General features: G+C 55.1%; 1 protein-coding gene across 1 annotated transcript in view; it reads right to left on the bottom strand.

Moving 5' to 3' along the window:
* Window positions 1–14,811: 14,811 nt before the first annotated feature.
* VIPR2 (vasoactive intestinal peptide receptor 2) overlaps window positions 14,812–17,743 on the bottom strand; it is a 71,459-nt gene continuing 68,527 nt past the window's right edge. Inside the window, exon 13 of the mRNA XM_044765648.2 lies at window positions 14,812–15,878. Within this exon, the coding sequence (XP_044621583.2) occupies window positions 15,705–15,878 (174 nt within the window). The 3' untranslated portion in view covers window positions 14,812–15,704. The remainder of the gene's footprint in view (window positions 15,879–17,743) is intronic.

Raw genomic sequence — 17,743 nt, forward strand, 5'->3', positions numbered from 1 at the left:
CAGTGGCCTATGACCCAGCCTGCAGGGGCAGGAGCATTTGGGAAGATGAGGGTTCTCAAACTGAATGTGTGGGGCACACTTGGGTGGCTTGTTAGACGCAGATTCCTCTCCGTGTCCCTCCCTTACGATGTAGTCAGTCCAGGGTAAGTCCCAGGAATCCACTTGTTTTCCAAATCCTGATCTTTTAGAAATACTGATGTGTTTGGTGCTGATTGGCCAACCCAAAGAGAGCTTCTCTCTAAGGAGTTGCACAGGCAGACACAGAGGCCACTGCAGACAGCGCAGTCACAGGGGCTGAGAGACACGGAGGCGGATGGTGGCAGACAGAAGCGATGAGGCGGGAGCTCCCATCAGGTGGCAGAGCAGGAAAAACAAACTGGTGGAAAGAGAAGCAGAGATGATGGCGCCGAGTCACAGCGTGGCTCAGGTCTGGAGTTGTTTGTCCCACAACGGCGGGGGACCCTGAGCTCTCGTCATGTGCTGGATGACCCATGAGCCACCTCTGAGCTCCAGTCAGACCTGGCTGGTGGCTGCTCAGGCCGCTTCTGCCCTTATCTCATCCTGTCAATGAACCCCTTAATCAGAGCTGAGTGGTCCTCTCTTCCTTGCCAATCAGGTAGCACCTAACTCAGGAACGCCCTGGACCGTCCCCAGAAGGACAGGGCATCAGCTGGGAATGCTTTGGGCTGCAAGTAGCAGAACACTCGACTTTTCACAGTTCGGACAAGGAGAGGTTTGTTTATCTCACAGGAAAAGAAGTCCAGGAGGTGATGCGGACATTGGCTCAGGGATTCGATGATACCAGGGCTAAATTCTCCTGTCTTTCACTCATTTTCCCTTCATAATCACAAGATGACTGCTCCAGTCTTCACATCCATATCCTGGCCAGGAAGAGAAAAGGATGAAAGGGTGTTTTGTAGACCTGGTCAACATCTCCCACCAGCCGATGTTAAATCAAGGCTTTCCCCGATGGTGTGGGTGGGCTGCCTCTAATCAGTAGAAAGACCTTAAAAGTCTACCCTGAAGTTTCCCTGAAGAAGAAGAGATTCTGTCTCCAGACTGTAACGTAGTGTCCCGCCTGCCGGCCCCCTGCAGGTGGTGGAAGGCCTTCCACAGGAGCCTCTGCCACAGCATGGCAACTGGCAGATGGGTGGTGTGGTTCTGCAACCGGGGAAACGAACCTGGGCTGCCAAAATGGTGAGAGCACTGAGCTTTAACCACTAGGCCGTTGGGGCTGGCTAAGGATTATATTTTTTTATTTGCATTTTGTGTCTATAACCAAAGGGTTCATGCATTTTTTGGACTGTTTTGCTTTGACTCAAGCAGCCTTGTGGCAGCCAGACTTGTGCTGTGATCTGTCTGCAAGAGGAGTGGCCACTTACTGGAAACCTGAAGGCTGAGCTGTGGGCTGGGGCAGCGCTTCCCTCATGTGAGCTGGAGCCAGCCTTCCTACCTTTCAGCTCCATCCTCACTTGTTAAAGTGCCACCTGCTCTGGTCCTTGAGTGAAATTATACACACGTAAGTGCCTCAGAAACAGCCGCTGCTCTGCAGAAGCCAGACACTGCCATCGTTTATGTCAGACATGCCCTCTGCCGACCAGGGAGGCTGGATCTGTGGGAAAAGGAGCCGTGTTTCCTGAGCCAAGCTTCTGAGGTCTATCTTCTGAAATGGATTGTTCCAGAAAAAGTTCCGTGCTATCTGTGTTGAGTGATCTCACAGCCATCAGTGCAGGCCAAACCCCACTTTAGCAAATTATTTTATAATTCATTAATTCTGTATCATCAAAAAATGATTTACAATCTTCAGAATAGGGCACACTAATCTGAAAATCAACATCAAAAAACTCTAGGAAAGTACTCAAATAATGTTTGAACAGAACAGATATTATTTACATCTAGGGCCAAGCTTTCCTAAGAAAAGAAGAAAATGGGTTTGAATGAAGTGAGAGGAGATGAGGGGGCTGGGCAGACCCCCCTCCCGGGTCAGGAGCAGAGCAGTCCCTGTTCCCTGGACTTCGGTTCCCAGAACGTCTGCTGCGTCGGCACTGGGACGCCCTCCGGGTGACGGTCTGTGGAGGTGAACGGGGATGGAAGGAGCTCCAAGGTGGTTCTAACAGGTCAGGTGCAGAGCCACCTCCCACTGTGGAGCCCCATCCAGGACGCATGTTGGAATTCCCTGGAGAGCTTTTAAGGAGTCTGATGGCCAGGCTGAACCCCAGCCCAACCAAGTGAGAAGAAGTGGGGAGGAGCCTGGCCTCACACTGTGGAGCCCCTCGGGGTGAGAACCCTGTTCTGGAGCACTTGCCACTGTGCAGAGGCATGGCTAACCAGGTGCCCACCACCGTGTCCTGGGGGCCGGGACCACCGCCCGAGAAGGGATACTGTGCAGACGGCCACATGCTCCACACCATGGTGGCCCCGGCACCTCTTTACACACACTCATCTTCCCCTATGCAGAAGGTCTCGGCTAAGCCTCTGCACCCCATGCACACTGCGAGGGAAACCCCAAGTCTAGCTAAGGGGGCTCTGTAGGAAGCAGGCCGATCAAGCGCTCTAGCCCTAACCGGGAATCCCCGGCAGTCCTTCCCTGTGCCCGTGTCGTAGGAGGCAGTGTGGAGGGGAGCTGTCTCAGAGTCCAGAACTGGAGGCGTCCCCACAGGACCAGGGGACCCCCTCCCTGCCCCAGAGCCCTACCGTCCTGACTAGCAGAGGGTGCTAACGTCACAGACCTGCCTCTTGTCCCCACTCGCCCTTCACCTAACGGGAACTTCCCCAGGGTCACTGCCTCGCCCCACGGCTGTACTTTGGGCATCAAGAGGCGGCGGTTGTCTGTCTGCCTGGTGTCACACTTAGACGTGACTGAGGGGACACATGCTTCTGCCTGGGAGGAGCGTTTGGTGAGGGTTAGGTCTGAGCGGTCTTCTCTGGTGGAAAGGAGGGAGCGCCTTCTTCTTATTGTAGTGAGGACACAGACATCCCTGAAAATGTACCTGCTCTGTGGGTTACCTCTGATTCAGGGGCTCCCCTGTGTCAGTGGAATAGTAACATGATTAAGGGCATGAGAGGGGAGCTGTGCTCTGTTGTGAGTCCTCAGGCTGGTGGACAAGCCTCTCTGGTCTAGATTTCCTCTGTGGTGAGTGAGGGGTTGAGTTCCACGCTCCCTCAGGACCCTCTATCGTAGAATCAACACAAACTCCTTTCTACTCCTGGGAGATGGGTTTTTGCTATTACACCCCTGATGATGTCGTGTGGATGTGCCAAAGCCCGAGTGATAAGTCGACAAGTTGTTCTTGGACTGTGAACATAATAATTAAAAATGAGAAACTGAATTAGAGAAAGACACTTGCTTACAGGTGATAAAATCTGAAGTGTATTCCTTAACTTATCCTCTGAAACACGTCATCAAAGTTCTGTGTAGAAAGCCACGTTTGTAGCGGGTGAGCTCAGCACAGCCGGTGGGCCTGACCAGCCTGGGGTCTCGGCAGTACCCTCTCTCCCAGGTGGGCCGTCCGGGTCTCTGGCTCTGACGACCGTTTGGTGCCTTCTCCCTTGTCTGCCACAGAAATCCTTCCCACTCTGATGCTGAGGCTGTCCCTCTGCCGGCCTGTCCCATTCTGATAGCTCTGTGGGCCTCGTGAGGAGGGAGCCTGGGAGCGTGGGGCACGCGGCCTTGTCAGGGCGTCACCCGCCTCCGGGGTCTGAGGGCCCAAAGGCCAGCCCGGCAGTAACCGCTCGTCTTCAGAGTCCATGGGGAGCATGGGTTCCTGCTCTAGTTCCACAGACGGGCTTCAGGGAACCCAGGGTCTCTTGAGCTGTGCCCTCAAACCCCCACACGCACGTTTTCCTGGGGTGCCGTACGTGGGTAGGGCTAGCTTGCTTTTGTCAGGGTTATGGGTTCTGACAACGTCAGATCCTGTTGGAAATGCCCTTGCCCTTGACCCCAGAAAGGGCAGGTGGAGGAAACTCTGCACAGAGTCCCGACGGCTGACGCTGGTCCTTTCCGGGTCGGGGCGAAGGTGAGTGGGCAGACGGAGAACTGGAGGCACAGACGTGTTAGTCAAACACAAGAAACTGCAGAAGAATTCTCTCACTTCTCCTCGGGACTTAGACATTCTCTTTTTTCTCCAAACTCAGGGAAAATTTTTTTTCCACTTGAATCTTCAAATGCTTCTTTTTTCTTCTGTGCTTCAAATCTTTAAATGTACAATTAATTCAACAAACATTGATGGAGCCTCCATGGCGTGTCAGGCACTCTCATGAATTCCGGCAAAGAGCAAAGTCCCAGCTCTCACGGGACTGACGTTTTGGTGGGTTCACGACAAAGCAGTCATTTTGTGCGTGAACCCAGTAAGGAATGAGAGGTTTTCTTAACGAAGGCGACAGACTGTTCCTTCACTCTCCTCCCTCTCTTCCTTCCTTCTTTCTTTTCTTTCTTTCTTCATTCCCTCTTTTCTCTTTTCTTTTCCGATAAATTGGCTTTAAACTTATAAACTGAACTCTGGGAGAGAATCTTCCTTTAAGTCTATAAAGGAGCCTGAAACAGCATTGCCTAGCTCTATTTTTCCACCAAATCGGCGGGATTTGTGAATCCTCGAAACGTCTTCCAGAGCCACACGCGTGGCTCACCCAGCCACTCGAGGGTGACACTCCCTTCCGGAATGATCCAGAGGGAACCACATCCTAAAGGTCTGCTCCGTGTTTGGTTGTGAGGGTCTTTGAGGGAAACACAAGCCAAGGAAGACCAGCCCTGCGGTAGAGACGCCGCAGTGTAGCTGTGCCTCCCAGGAGCAGCTTACTTTTCAATTTACAGACCCGTGGAGGCCTCCTTGCCTTTTCTCAGAGGCAGAGTTGACCCCTACCCCGGACTCCTTCTCTCCGTGGCAGCTTTCCCACCTCGCGAGGCTGTTCACCGTGATTCCGCCCCAGTTCCCGAATCGGGACTGAACTTTCCTCTCCGTCCCTCACTGTCTTCAGACGTGGAAGAGAAGCATTGCCGCTTTCCTTGGTACCACCTCGGAAACTCTCGCCCACAGCCGCCGCGCCTTCAGGCTCACTCTCCTCTGATTCTATTCTCTGCTCCTGGTGACGAGGCCACAGAACCGACATCGTCCCTCCTCCTGCTCCCAGAGCAGATGTCTGAGAAGCTGGGGTTTATATTTTCAATAAAGATGAATAATTATTAGGTGCTTAAATGGAGAAATAAAGCCCCAATTAACTAAGTCTCCACTCAGAAATGTTTCCCCAGAATTTCCCATCAGCGAGAAGCTGGCTGACTCTCATCCTGTCAGAGGAGTAAGTAGGTCAGGGCCTGTAGAAACCCCCCCGAGCTCTGGTTCTGCTGGTGTCTGTTCCCCTGTCGCTGGGTGAGGCCCTGGGGTCTGACGATATGGCTGTCATTAGTGTTCCAGGCTGGGGTGAGCCTTAGACGGAGATGGGAGGGGGCCGCACAGGGAAAGTTGACGAGGCCTGTGTGCCCGCCGGACAGGAGGGGCCCACGCTCAGACGCGCTTCTGTGAAGCCTCTCGGCTGCTGGACTTGAGGAGGATGCAGGCGACAGTCTGTCCAAAACCCTGTTTACACCTGCAGGAAACGAGACCTGAGGTCGCCCACCGTGGGAAAAATCTCTCAGGGGCTCAGGGCCCAGCACTCCTCTGGCCAGTGTGTGTTGTTCACCTCTCCCTGGCGCCCAAGACAGCCCGTCTCCAGGGCCCTGTGCCTCTGGTGGGCCTCAGCTCAGACCACGGGCCCTGTGGTGCAGCTTGAGTATTTGTGTGCATGACAAGGATGATACTGGGGGTGGGTGGGGTGGTGGTGGGTCACCAGGAAGGGCCGCACACCTGAGCCCTCTTCCCCACGGCTTGCGCATGTGAAGTGTCCATCTACGCCCCAGAGAGAGATTCAGTCTAGCAGACTCCCGGGGGTGAATGCTGTCCATGCCTTTGGATGAGAAATGGAGTTGTCTACCGCACGGTCCCAAGCCCACGGCTGGAGGTGAACCTGTGCTGCCCATTCCTGTCAATACGCCTGGACGCTCGTCCACGCTCTGTCTGGTGCTTCCAGGGCTGAAGCTGTTACTCACTGGCCTTTAGGGAGAAACCAGCCCTGTATGGGCCTGAATGCCGCTGATGGATTTCAGTGTGGGTCAGGACGCCTGGGAGAAGCCCTGGCATCCAGAGCTGGATGGGTCCACCTCTGAGAAGCGTCATCAAGGCGGGCAAACAGAAACAGTGGTAAAACTCTTGTTTCTCAAAGAGTAGTTCCTTGCAAGTCATAAGGCCCCTAGCAACAATCCTTGTGCTGTCTGCACCCCCAAATTCTCACGTCCTGCACTCCTGGAGCCTCTCCACCCGCGTGTAACCCCTCTCCCAGCCTCCTCCCGTCTCTGATTCCTGCTGTGTGGATCCGCTTCATCTCTTACTCTATCCTCTGACTTCCTCCCTTCTGCTCACTGAAGGCTGGACCTGCCCGGGATGGGGACAGGATTCCCCAGGGTTGGGCTGGGGTTGGTGGCAGGAGCACCAACATGCTCCTGTGTCAGTGATCCTATTACACTGGATTCTCCTCAGTCCAGCTGCTCGGCAATCTATATCCGTATTGATTTTTTGTAGCTCGTTCTATCAATTATACAGAGCGAAATGTGCTAAAATCTCCAACCATGACTATGGATTTGCCTATTTCTTCTTTTAATTCTGTCCATTTTGCTCCATGCATCTCGAAGCTCTGTCATTAGGTGTCTGCACGTTTAGGATCATTTTGTCTTCCTGATGAATCGACCATTTATCATTATGAAAGGGGAAGAAGATGCTGAATATGGGATGGGATATCAGGGAAAGATGTCTGATATACAAGAGGAAATTTGAGTTTAGGCCTCAGGAAGAGACAGTGAGCTGTAAGTGAAGATGCGCACGTTGTCTGCATTGTACTTGAGACCACCTGTGTCAGATGGCCTGGCCTTTTCCTTTTCCCAGGTCATTTGGTCAAAAAGTGGCTATCCTAAATTTCATTACTTAATATCCTTGCTGGGTGAGTAACTGGATCACACACAGACACCAGTCACTTTATGATGGGGATATGTTCTGAGAAACGTGTCTTCAGGTGATTTCATCGTTGTGCGAACATGAGAGTGTGCTCACACAAACCTGGCTGGTACAGCCTCCTACACGCCTGGGCTATAGGGTACTAATCATGCAGGACCACAGTGACTGAAACGTTGTTATGTGGCGCATGACTGTAATTTGTGCTGCATTACGAATGGTTTGCCTGGCAGAGTTAATCACTACAGGGATGCATAATGGTGGGAATTTCAGGCTGCACTATCCAAGAGAACTAGCTCAAGGCAGTGAATGTCGCAGCTTATACAGGGCGGTTAATTGTTTCCCTGCTACTGGTATCTCTCTTCCATAATTTCGACCTCATTCAAGAATGCTGTATCTGGACAACCTAGTGTGCTTTGTGGAAGATGGATTGGTGTGTGGCATACGCTCTGTGTAACCTCTCCCCGAGTGGGCCCTCTGTGTCGGGGTCTCCATCCTACAGTCTGAGTGGAGAGTTATAGAATCATTCTTTAAGGAGTAAACATTTTTATTGTTTCCAGTTCTTTGACCTTGATATTATAAATAACATCATGATGACCACTTCTGCACATTAATCATTGTACACAACTCTGAATATTTAATTACGGAAAATTCCTAGAAATGAAATTACGGGGCTAAATGGAATGAACATTGTAAAATTATAACATGTTTAAAGTTAATAGAGTAAATAAATACGGGATAATAACATGCTGTGTGATGCAATAGTTACATTGATTATGATAACAGTATGATGTACTGAGCCCACCAGATATAAAGTTTACAATGTCATAGCATCAGGTAACCCCACCTCACTCTCACCCAACAGCGCCATTTTGCAGGCGAGACCGGTGTCCAGTTTACTTTTGGGGGGGTGTAACTTTTTCCTTATTCCTTTCGTCTTTTATAGTTTTTGGCTCATGATTATCCGCTTTTTTCTGCTCGTCAATTTTCTGAGTGTTATTTTCTTACTCACCTGCGAGCTCCCTCTGGGGAGATTACCACATCTTCTGTCCAGAAGAGAGAAGCAATAGCTAACACCTTGTGCTGTTACTGGGTCTCGGGCTGCTTCTAGAGCTTTCCAGTGGGCACATTCCACCCTCACAAAAGTCAGGGGCCCGTCACAGGTCCCGCAGTTGGAACTGGGTTCAGGGTTCACACCTGGACGCTCCAGACCCAGAGTCTGCTTGTTAATACCTGGGCTACGCTGCTCACAGGTGCCCCTCGTCAGTGCACTCACAGGGCCTACTGCGTGCAGTGCACACCACCCTGTCAGTCATGGAAACTGCTAGGACACACCTAGCATGTCATGTCTGCCGGAAAGTGCTCCTTAAATGAATGAGTGTTCCTAAACCTCACAGTGGTCAGCTCTGGGCACCCCTTGGATCCCAGCTCACTTGAGGGCCAAGTAATGCCAGGAGCTCATGTGACACAATTTCAGAACCCGTGGTCAACTGTCTCCTTTTGGCCTCTGGATGACTCTCATTCTCTGGAGCCTGCATCCCAGGGTCCATGCCTTGAAACAGCCTCGGCCAACACCAGCCGGAGGGCTTTCTGGAAGGACGTGGAGGATAGAGGGAGCTGCAGGGCGGGTTTGGCCAGCTCCATGAAGGAGGCCTCCTCCAGCCAGCCTAGCAGGGGCTACACGCCAGAATGGGCATGGGGCAAATGCCGACCAGACCCCATCACGGCCTGGACCCTTGTCCCATCCAAGGGGGAAGTAAGAGGGGTGAGGCCTGGGTGAAATCTCGGCCTGTCAGGAACTGGGACCAGATGAACTGATGGTCAAATGCCACCGGGCACCATTTACTTGTCCCGTTTATTTTGCAAACAAGCATTCTTTCCACTTGCTCTTGGATATTATTTAAAGAATTTCTCAGAGAAGCTTCCCTGTGTCCCGGGGCCCAGGGGGCAGACCGAGGCATCTGGAGGTGATGTCCTCTCAGCTCCTCTCACTGCCTGAAGCCTCGGCCGTGGGGTGTCCTGCTCAGGGTCACCTCTGCGCCATGCAGCAGGCCAGGGCATCTTTTCTCCCGGACTTTCCACGGGGTACATGTGTCTCCCGACCCTTGAGCTGAGTGTGCTGAGGGGCCGCCTTGCTCCCATCTCCCGGGCACCTCCAGCGGGTCCTCTCACTTGTTTGCCCCAGCCGCAGATTAGCTGGTGGCCTTGCCTGGGCTGCCTGCAGGACTGGCCAAGAGCTCAGGAACAATGTGCCACAGTAGTTTCTCAACATTTCTCTGGCAGCCACTCGCTTTCTTCACAGGGAGGCTCATCGATGGGGGACAAGGGGATGGCGGAGGGGTGGTGGGCCACCTCAGTGGGATGCAAGGGTCCTTGAAGCGGGGAGAGGGCCGTGAGGGGCTGGCTCTCCACGACTGAGGGTAGGGCATAAGCCAGGATTCAGGGCTTGCTCCAGCACCCCCACCCCCCCAACGTTTTGTAAGGAAGTTGGTGGAGGCCTGGGTTATCTGAGAAATCAGCCCGAAACCACACAGAGGAGGATGCCATCCTGCTCCTGTCGCTGGTGTTTTTCCAGAGCAGCAGGAGGGCGGAGGCCAAGTGCACCGTCTGGATGTCAGCTCCGCTCAGAGGCCCCGAGCACACAGTGCCCCGTCGTCTTCCTGATTCCCCTGCTCAGTGCTCACGCCCAGAAACCATCCCAGCTGGGGCCTGGAAACAGGAGGGAACAGTGTGGAGACCAGGAGACCTCCTGGTGACTGGCCAGGCCGAGACTGGTGGGGTGGCCACAGGAGGGCTGCGTTTTTATTTATTACTTTATTGGTAATCCACAAAAACCCAATTCAAGACGGCTTGCAGGAACAAGCACGCAGGGTTCTGTGGGACGCTGAGAGCAGGGCCCACTCCCAGGCATGTTCACCTGGTGGCCTGAGTGGAAGGCACTCCTTGGGCCATGCCAACTGAGGGCAGAGGCCATCCCTCTGCTGTAAGGCCGTCTTCAGAGGGAGATCCAACCGACGAGCCTGGTGAGCCAAGTCCAGGGGCCTTGGGTTCTCCGCTTTGGCCCCTGGACTACCCGCTGCAGATACGTGGGCGGCTGGGCAAAGGTGCTGAGCAGATGCAGCTGGACACACTCCACGTCCTTGCTCCTGCATCACCCCTGTGCACTACAGCGGGGTCCTCAAGCACAGGGTCCTCGAGCGCCGGGCCTGGACCCGCCTGGTGGTTTTTCTTGACAGCAGCTGGTTCCGTGTAGGGGATCAAACGGCTGGACCCCCACCCCGTCCTCCCAGCGCTGCTCTGTGACGGCCCTGGGCCTGGCTGGACTTGGGTTTGGGGCCTGACTGTCCCCACCCCCTGCTCTCCTTCCTTTGAGCCTCGAGCCCCCCTTACTGCCTCGGTTTGGGATGCTGACCTTGGCCTGGAAGCCTGACCTTAACCTTAGTTACCTACCCTGGGAGGTAATTTTCACTGACAGACCCCTCCCCCCACAGCCTGCACATCCCTGTAATGCCCCAAATAAGGTTCTGTAAAAACACACCTTGACCTGGCTCACGGGACCTGTTGTTTGTCCAGGTTTAACCCAGAGTGTGGGGTGGGGCAGGCAGTCCTGGTGGTCCCAGCTCTGAGGATGGTCTGTCGTGGTGTGGGGCCCGCAGTGACGGCTTCATTATAGCAGGGACCAGACTGTGTGGTGGTTTCATTCAGATGCTCTTTCCTTGCCCTGGCCTGGATCCGCTCGAGCAGATTTCATGCGTAGATTCCTTTCTCTTTTGGTTTAAGGTCAGTGAAAAGAGCTTCTGGAATCAGTTTGGTTGGGGTTCCGCAGATTCACCTGCTCTGCTACGGTGTCGGTTCCAACCTGTCTCTTATGTGATCAGTGCAGGCTGAGATGCAATTACATCAAGATGGCAGAACAGAGGTCCAGAGGGGCCCTTGGACACCCCCTTCACTTGAGAGAACTTCACAGGACAGGAAAAACCAAAGGCTATTGGCTCTTGAGAAAATCCCCTGAGCTGGACTAACAGACATTTTACAAAGTGATGTATTCATTTTACCCTAAAAGCGTCAGAGCAAATGGCACTTGGAAGCTCACATGTTGTTGCTCGGGCATTTAGACCACGGACGTGGATGCAGCCGTCGTGTCCACTGTGCGCATCAGTGTCTCACGGGCGTCTCAGGGACTGTTATTCTGACATCACCTCTTTGAGAAACTTCTCACCAAGCCTGCGGTTTCCCTCCTCTCCGTCCTGCACAGACCACGGCTCACGCTGCTGCTGGCATCTCCTTCTCTTTCCACCAGCCTCGATTCCCCTCCTGAGACACTGCCTCCACGTGCCATGTCCCAGCTCAAATGCCTTGAAAAATACCCAGTTTTCCACCTGCTATGCAGCATTGGCGTCTGCCTGTCTGACCTCACCTCTGCTATTTCTCTGCAGGGCTGTGTGCACCAACCACATCTGTCCTACATTTAAACTCACTTTTAATTCATACTCTTTTATGAATTCCACTCATCCCCTCAAATCTAAGTCAAGGCCTGTCTTTTCCTCAAAGCCCTTCTTTTTCTTGCAGAACCCTTGGTGTTCTCTGCAAAGCCATGTGCAGCCACGTGATTAGACAGTTGGACAGACGGACAGATGGATGGGTGGATAGGGAGACATGATGTGAACCAGATGTGGTTGACAACAGTATGTGCTTATCAATCCACGGTCCATGGTTTCCTCTCCAGGTGGTGAGATCCAAAGAGCAAAGCTGTGCATGGGCAGTGACTATAAATAAGCCAAGTCCTGCACTTGCCTTTTCTGTAGATCACAGAGGAAGCTCTGGGTTTGGAAACTCGTGGTGCCGTTGGTCCCCACTGTCTGGCATGGCTGCTCCTCTGCTGCCTCCTGTGCTGTTCTATTAAAATGGTCCATCACACCCCCCTGCCTCTCCACCCCCCATGAGGAAACCCTCTCCAGCCCTTCTCTCTTCCTGGAGGTTCTCCTCACAGAGCCCCAGGTGTCTGAAAGGAGGGAGAGAGGAGAGAGGCTTGGGGAGGCCAACCCACATCCTCTTCGGAGGGCGATGGGGAGGCAGCCGGGTGCTTCCAGCAAATGCTCCTGTCCAAGCATTCATGTGTGTTGTATGTGCGTCTGCAGGAACTGGAATGAAACTCACAGAGATGGCGCCTCACACGTCTCCAGCTCCTATGGAGCTAAGGACAGACAAATACTCGGGTTTCCATCGCAGGCGAGTCGGGAGGGCATAATTTACTGTTTCAAAATCTGCAGAACTATGAGTCACTGTATACCGGGGTTTAGTGTATTGTGTGTTTTCAAATCTCAAAGGATTTTAAGCATTCATGTTAAGATTTGAAAATCACAAGTTTTGCATCTTCTAGATTCATAACTGTAATTATTCAAACATGAAAGCCTGTGTTTTTAAGGTGTCGAGTTTACGTACTGCTCTCCTAGACTTTATCACTTAAAAACTTCAGCACACGAGGACGAGTAAAATTCTAAATCTCAAAGATAGACTGGTCCTGCTTGGTCTCATTATTTTGTGATTAAATTCTAATAGTTTATTCTTTCTGTTGTTTCTTCAGTTCCCAGTGTTGGACAGAAGTAGCTTTAACAAGGATCCTGTGACGGCTCTGGGGGCAGTGTGCGTGCTGAGGCCTGCTGGTCAGGGCTCCGTTGGGGCGCCCCTGGGCGGGTGCAGTGGGACTGTTTTCATGAGCCACGGCTGCCTCTACATCCCCCACTCTCCTTGTTAAACCTTTAGAGAAGATAAAGCGAGTCCCCTTTCTTCCCATCTTCCAAACAACACTTTCTGTATAAAAGATGCCCTGAATCCTTTGTCACGGCCACACGAGAAGCGGTGCCTCTGAAAGTGCCGGTGGACGACAACGCAGATCACCGGCAGCCTCTGCTGCGAGCGTCCTCGTTTCCCAGGATAAAGAGGTCAGTTTGTAAACTTGCAGCAGGCCTGCGCTCAGGCGGAGCGGCCTCCGGGAGGAGCCGGGGCTGGCTCTCCACTGCGATGTCAGTGGGTCAGGCTGAGGCTCAGCTTTAAGTCAGAACCGAAGAAAAAACTTTCTGTAAAGAGATGTTCCCGTCCCTCATGGCTAAAGACAGGCGACTGGGGGAGGAAGAGAGGAGAGCTCAAGGTGCTGGTGTTTGTGGGGGAGAAGCTGCCACACCCTCTGCAGTTAAACCTGCACACCCAGGACCCAGCGTCTCCACTTCTGGGAGTTCATTCTGTGGGAACCCGGCAGACACATGACCATGCATAGGAACAACTCAAACATTCATCAGCAGGGGACAGATGGAAGGAACCAAGTATGTCCGTGCCATGGAATATTATGCAGCTGTTAAAAATGAAGCAGGTTGTATGTGGACAGCCAAGATCCCCCCAATCTGCCTTAACCAGCAAAGCAAGTGGCAGAAACTTCTATACAAAATGCCCTAATTTCCATGGAGAAAAAGAAGAAAGAGAGACGGGGTGGTGGGGGTGGGGAGGGGTGAGAGGGTCACTTAGACATAGAGGAAAATGTTGGGAACAGGATCAGTCACCCATAAGATTTACGTCTGGAGGGGAGGGGGCAGAAGAAGGATGCAATTCAGAGCTTTTTCACTTTCTAGGTAACACTTATCTATAATATTTGAGGTTTTATAAATCTTCTGTATAATTTCTGCAACTTGAAAACCTGGAAAAAAGCCATTTTGGGGCCAGCCCGGTGGCTCAGCGGTTAAGTGTGCATGTTCCGCTTTGGTAGCCCAGGGTTCACCGGTTCAGATTCCAGGTGTGGACACAGCACTGCGTGGCAAGCCATGCTGTGGTAGGAGTCCCACATATTAAAAAAGTAGAGGAAGATGGGCACAGATGTTAGCTCAGGGCCAGTCTTCCTCAGCAAAAAAAAAAAAAAAAAAAAAGCCATTAAAAAAACTGCCATTCTTGAGAAGGAAGACAGGCTCTTTCCATCACAAGAGGAGGCGCCTTCCTCAGGGCGGCTCCTGAGCGCTCGTGTCTCGGTCTCCATCAAGTCTTCACCCCCTTCAGCTCATCTGGAGCAGCTCCTGCGTGAGCGAGTCCTCACTGAGCCCCTCCACCAGCAGACGGCTAAGAGCATGCTGGTGACGGAGGCCTGGACCAGGCTTCGTGCCCACCCTCCTCCCCATCCTTCCCCTGCTTTGTGCTGGGGAAATTCACCAGAGGCTGGTTGTCTGGCTCATTTCCAAGTTTGGCCTGGAGGCTTTGCTTTTGGTGGATTTGGTGGAAAATCCTCAAGGATTTGGTTTTGGTGGTGTGCTATATTCCATTTGAAAGGAAGCAGTTTGGTTGGGCACGGAGTTCGTTAGAAACAGATTTTATCTGCCTGTGACATAAACGAGGTTAATGGTCAGCTCATAGACATGCACACAGACGTGCACTCACAGGCACACACGCAAACACACACATGCACACACATGCGTGCACACACACTCAGCCCGGTCTCAGGTTCTGAGGAGCTGGAGGGGGTGCTGAGAGACACAGGCCCCCACCCCCAGGGCTGCTGGGACCCCTGGGCAGTCACTGCCACCCCTACCCAGCTGCTCTGTGGAGGAAGCCCTGACAGGCGGCATCGTGCCTTGGGGACACTGGCCCTGCCCTCCTCTCCCTCCTCCATCCAAGCTCCAGGTTAGATGAGGAGACGTCCTCCTGGGGTGACAGCGCTCAGCTGAAAATGTGAGTCCATCCTCAGTTTGAGAGCCTAGGGCCTCCGGATTCGCTGGTCAGAGCGGCTTCTTACTCAGTGGACAGACATGAAATCAGGTTTTATTGAGTGTTTACACGTGTGGATACTCCGTCCACATTTACAAGTTAAAGCAACACAGGAGCACTTGACTCATTTTTACACTTTGTTAAAATAACTCTCTATTTAAATAGAAATGACTTCAAGATTATTTTCATGAAAAAGAGAATAGGTCTCCACGCCCACCAGATAAAACGCCTGGTATTGCCCTGATGACCCGGAGCCTGAACGGAAGCCTGGCTGCAGGTCACCCCGTGGCCGCAGGTCGCCCCGCTGGGCGAAGGGGACTGAAGTCACCCGGGAGGCGTCTGTCCAGGGTCGAGGGACCCTCATGCAGCGCCGATGCCCCGGGGTGACCGCTACGACCTGCTGTCACACCCTGAGCTCTTCTCCGCACTTTCCTCGGGCCGGGCGGCCACGGCGTTGGTGAAGCCGGGAGAGGAGAGCCCTGGACAGTGGGGCGAGCGGGCGCCGGAGGGAGGGCCGGGAGGACTCGCCTGGGGAGCGGCGCCAGGAGGTCGTGCCCCGGCTTCTGCACGTGCTGCAGGCGGGGGGCTGCCGAGGGCCGGGCGGGGGCCAGCGCTGGCGGCACGCGGGGAGGGCCCGCTCCCCGCCGAGAACGCACGAGGCTGGGACCCCTGTTCTCCTTCCGCGGCGGCTGGACTCACGTTCTGGGGCGTCGGCCTCGTTTCGGGGGCCACCTCGGTCTCCCCTATTCTCTTTGAAAATGGGTCTGTCTACAAGGCCAAACAGCATTATGAACAAAATTACCTAAATGACGGAGTTGAACAACTGGATTAAGTCCCCGTCGGTCACGGCCTGACCCTGCTCCGCAGACGGACAAGCACGGGGGGGCGGACGAGCCGGGGGTCCGCCCCGCCCCGGCCCCGCGGGCCCTAGAGGACCGAGGTCTCCGTCTGCAGCAGGGACGCGGCGCGCGAGCCCCGGGGGCCCTGCAGGGCGCCCTCCGAGCCGGTCCTCGAGATGGACGAGCTGTGGAGCCGGTAGTCGCGGCCGGAGGGCTGGCTCCGGCCCAGGCTCCTCCATTTCCTTCTCAGCTCGCTCTGCACCTGGTGGGGGCAAGGCCGGGGGTGCGCTCAGCCAGCGTCCAGCCCAGGCGGGCGCTCAGGTGTCCCCCCGGGAAAACGGCCGGCAGGCCGAGGGGAAGGCGCTCAGCCCGGAGCCTGAAGCCCTGAGCGCAGGTGAGAGAGATGTGCGTGAGACGGCGACACGCCGACCCCGGACGGTTACTGGTACTTTCGGGGAGGAGCTTCCGAGGAGCCAGGGGTGCGGCAGGGCGTCTCGTGGGGTCCTGGTGCCGCTCTGGCCCCCGTGAGGGTGTTGGGGGGAGGCTGGAAAGAGTGGGGAGAGGCAGGTGGGGGGTCGCTTGGACCAGTGTGAAGGCAGAGAACAGAGCAGGTAAGAAATGCTCGACTATGGTAGACGTGGGGGGTGTCCCCACCGAGCAGGGAGGAAGCCAAGAACGGGGGTGGGGGTGGGGGGAGTAGTGGAAAGGACGACTGCGGCAGAGGGAAGAGCGGCCACGGCGTGCACTGCAGCGCCTGCATTTGGGCATCGGGGGCGGGTGGGAGGGTGCCGGGCGTGCACCCCGCCAGGCACAACCACCACCCGGTGCCCAGAAGGGTCCCGGCCTCCCGGTCAGGCTCTGAGGGGTCTCCTGTCTGGGGAACCCGGACGGCAGGAGGTGCCGCCGGGGCAGCAGCAAGCTCAGGGGGAAGAGGATTAACTAGCGGAGCAGGGGGTTGTCCTGCTCCTCCTGCTGGGGGCTCCGCTGGAAGATGGGGAGGGAAGCCGGCCTGTGGAAGTACGGCGCTGACGGCGGGGGGCGGGGACCCCATGAGCATGTAGAGGGCCTGAGGAACAGCGGGGCGTGGGCACGTGAGAAGAAGGGATGGCACCCAGTCAGGGAGCAGAGCAGAGCGCAGTCAGAGGGGAGGGCAGGGGGCAACGCAGAGGGCGGTCAGAACTAAGAGCAGAGGGCAACCAGGGGCAGTAAGAGGGCAGTCAGGGGGCAGAGCAGAGGGAAGTCAGAGGGCAACCAGAAGTCAGAGGGTAGAGCGGAGGGCAGTCAGGGGGCAGAGCAGAGGGCAGTCAGAGGGGAGAGCGAGGGGCAGAGCAGAGGGCAACCAGGGGCAGTAAGAGGGCAGAGCAGAGGGCAGCCAGAGGGCAGAGCAGATCGTGGTCAGGGGGCATAGCAGGGGACAGTAAGAGGGCAGTCAGGGACAGAGGGTAGCCAGAGGGCAGAGCAGAGGGCAGTCAGAGGGCAGTCAGAGGGTAGTCAAAGGGCAGCCAGAGGGCAGAGCAGAGGGCAACCAGGGGCAGTAAGAGGGCAGAGCAGAGGGCAGTCGGGGCAGAGCAGAGGGCAGTCAGAGGGCAGAGCAGAGGGAAGTCAGACGGCAACCAGGGGCAGTCAGAGGGTAGAGCAGAGGGCTACCAAGGGCAGTAGGAGGGCAGGCAGAGGGCAGTCAGGGGGCACAACAGAGAGCAGAGCCCACGGTGGTGGGGCGGACGAGGGGCTCCCGTGCTTCCTCAGGAGCCCCTGGCGGCAGCTGCAGGAGCAGGCGCGTCTCCCCACCCCCGCCCTGGGTCTGCAGGGCCCTCATGTCTGGGCCCCACAGGTCCTGGGTCAAGAAGCAAGACTGGGACCATGCAGACCCCGCCGGGGTCCCTCACTGCCCGCTCGGGAGCTCTCTAAGTGGGACTGCACAGGACTGCGATCATGTCCGGGGTGCGGAGAGGAGGCGGCTTGGGAACGTGCTGGAAGGGCGGGCGGGAGGCTGGAGAAGGCGCTGCCGCAGCTACTAGGCCGAGAGAGCTGCAGAGCCGGGCAGGGCTGACCCCACGGAGACAGGCCTCCTTCTGGGGCAGGGGCGGGGCGGCGCATTTTAGGAAACCCCTCGCGGATGGAACGTCT

Source organism: Equus asinus, chromosome 1 (genome assembly GCF_041296235.1).
Source record: "Equus asinus isolate D_3611 breed Donkey chromosome 1, EquAss-T2T_v2, whole genome shotgun sequence".
In the NCBI taxonomy this organism is placed as follows: Eukaryota; Metazoa; Chordata; class Mammalia; order Perissodactyla; family Equidae; genus Equus; species Equus asinus.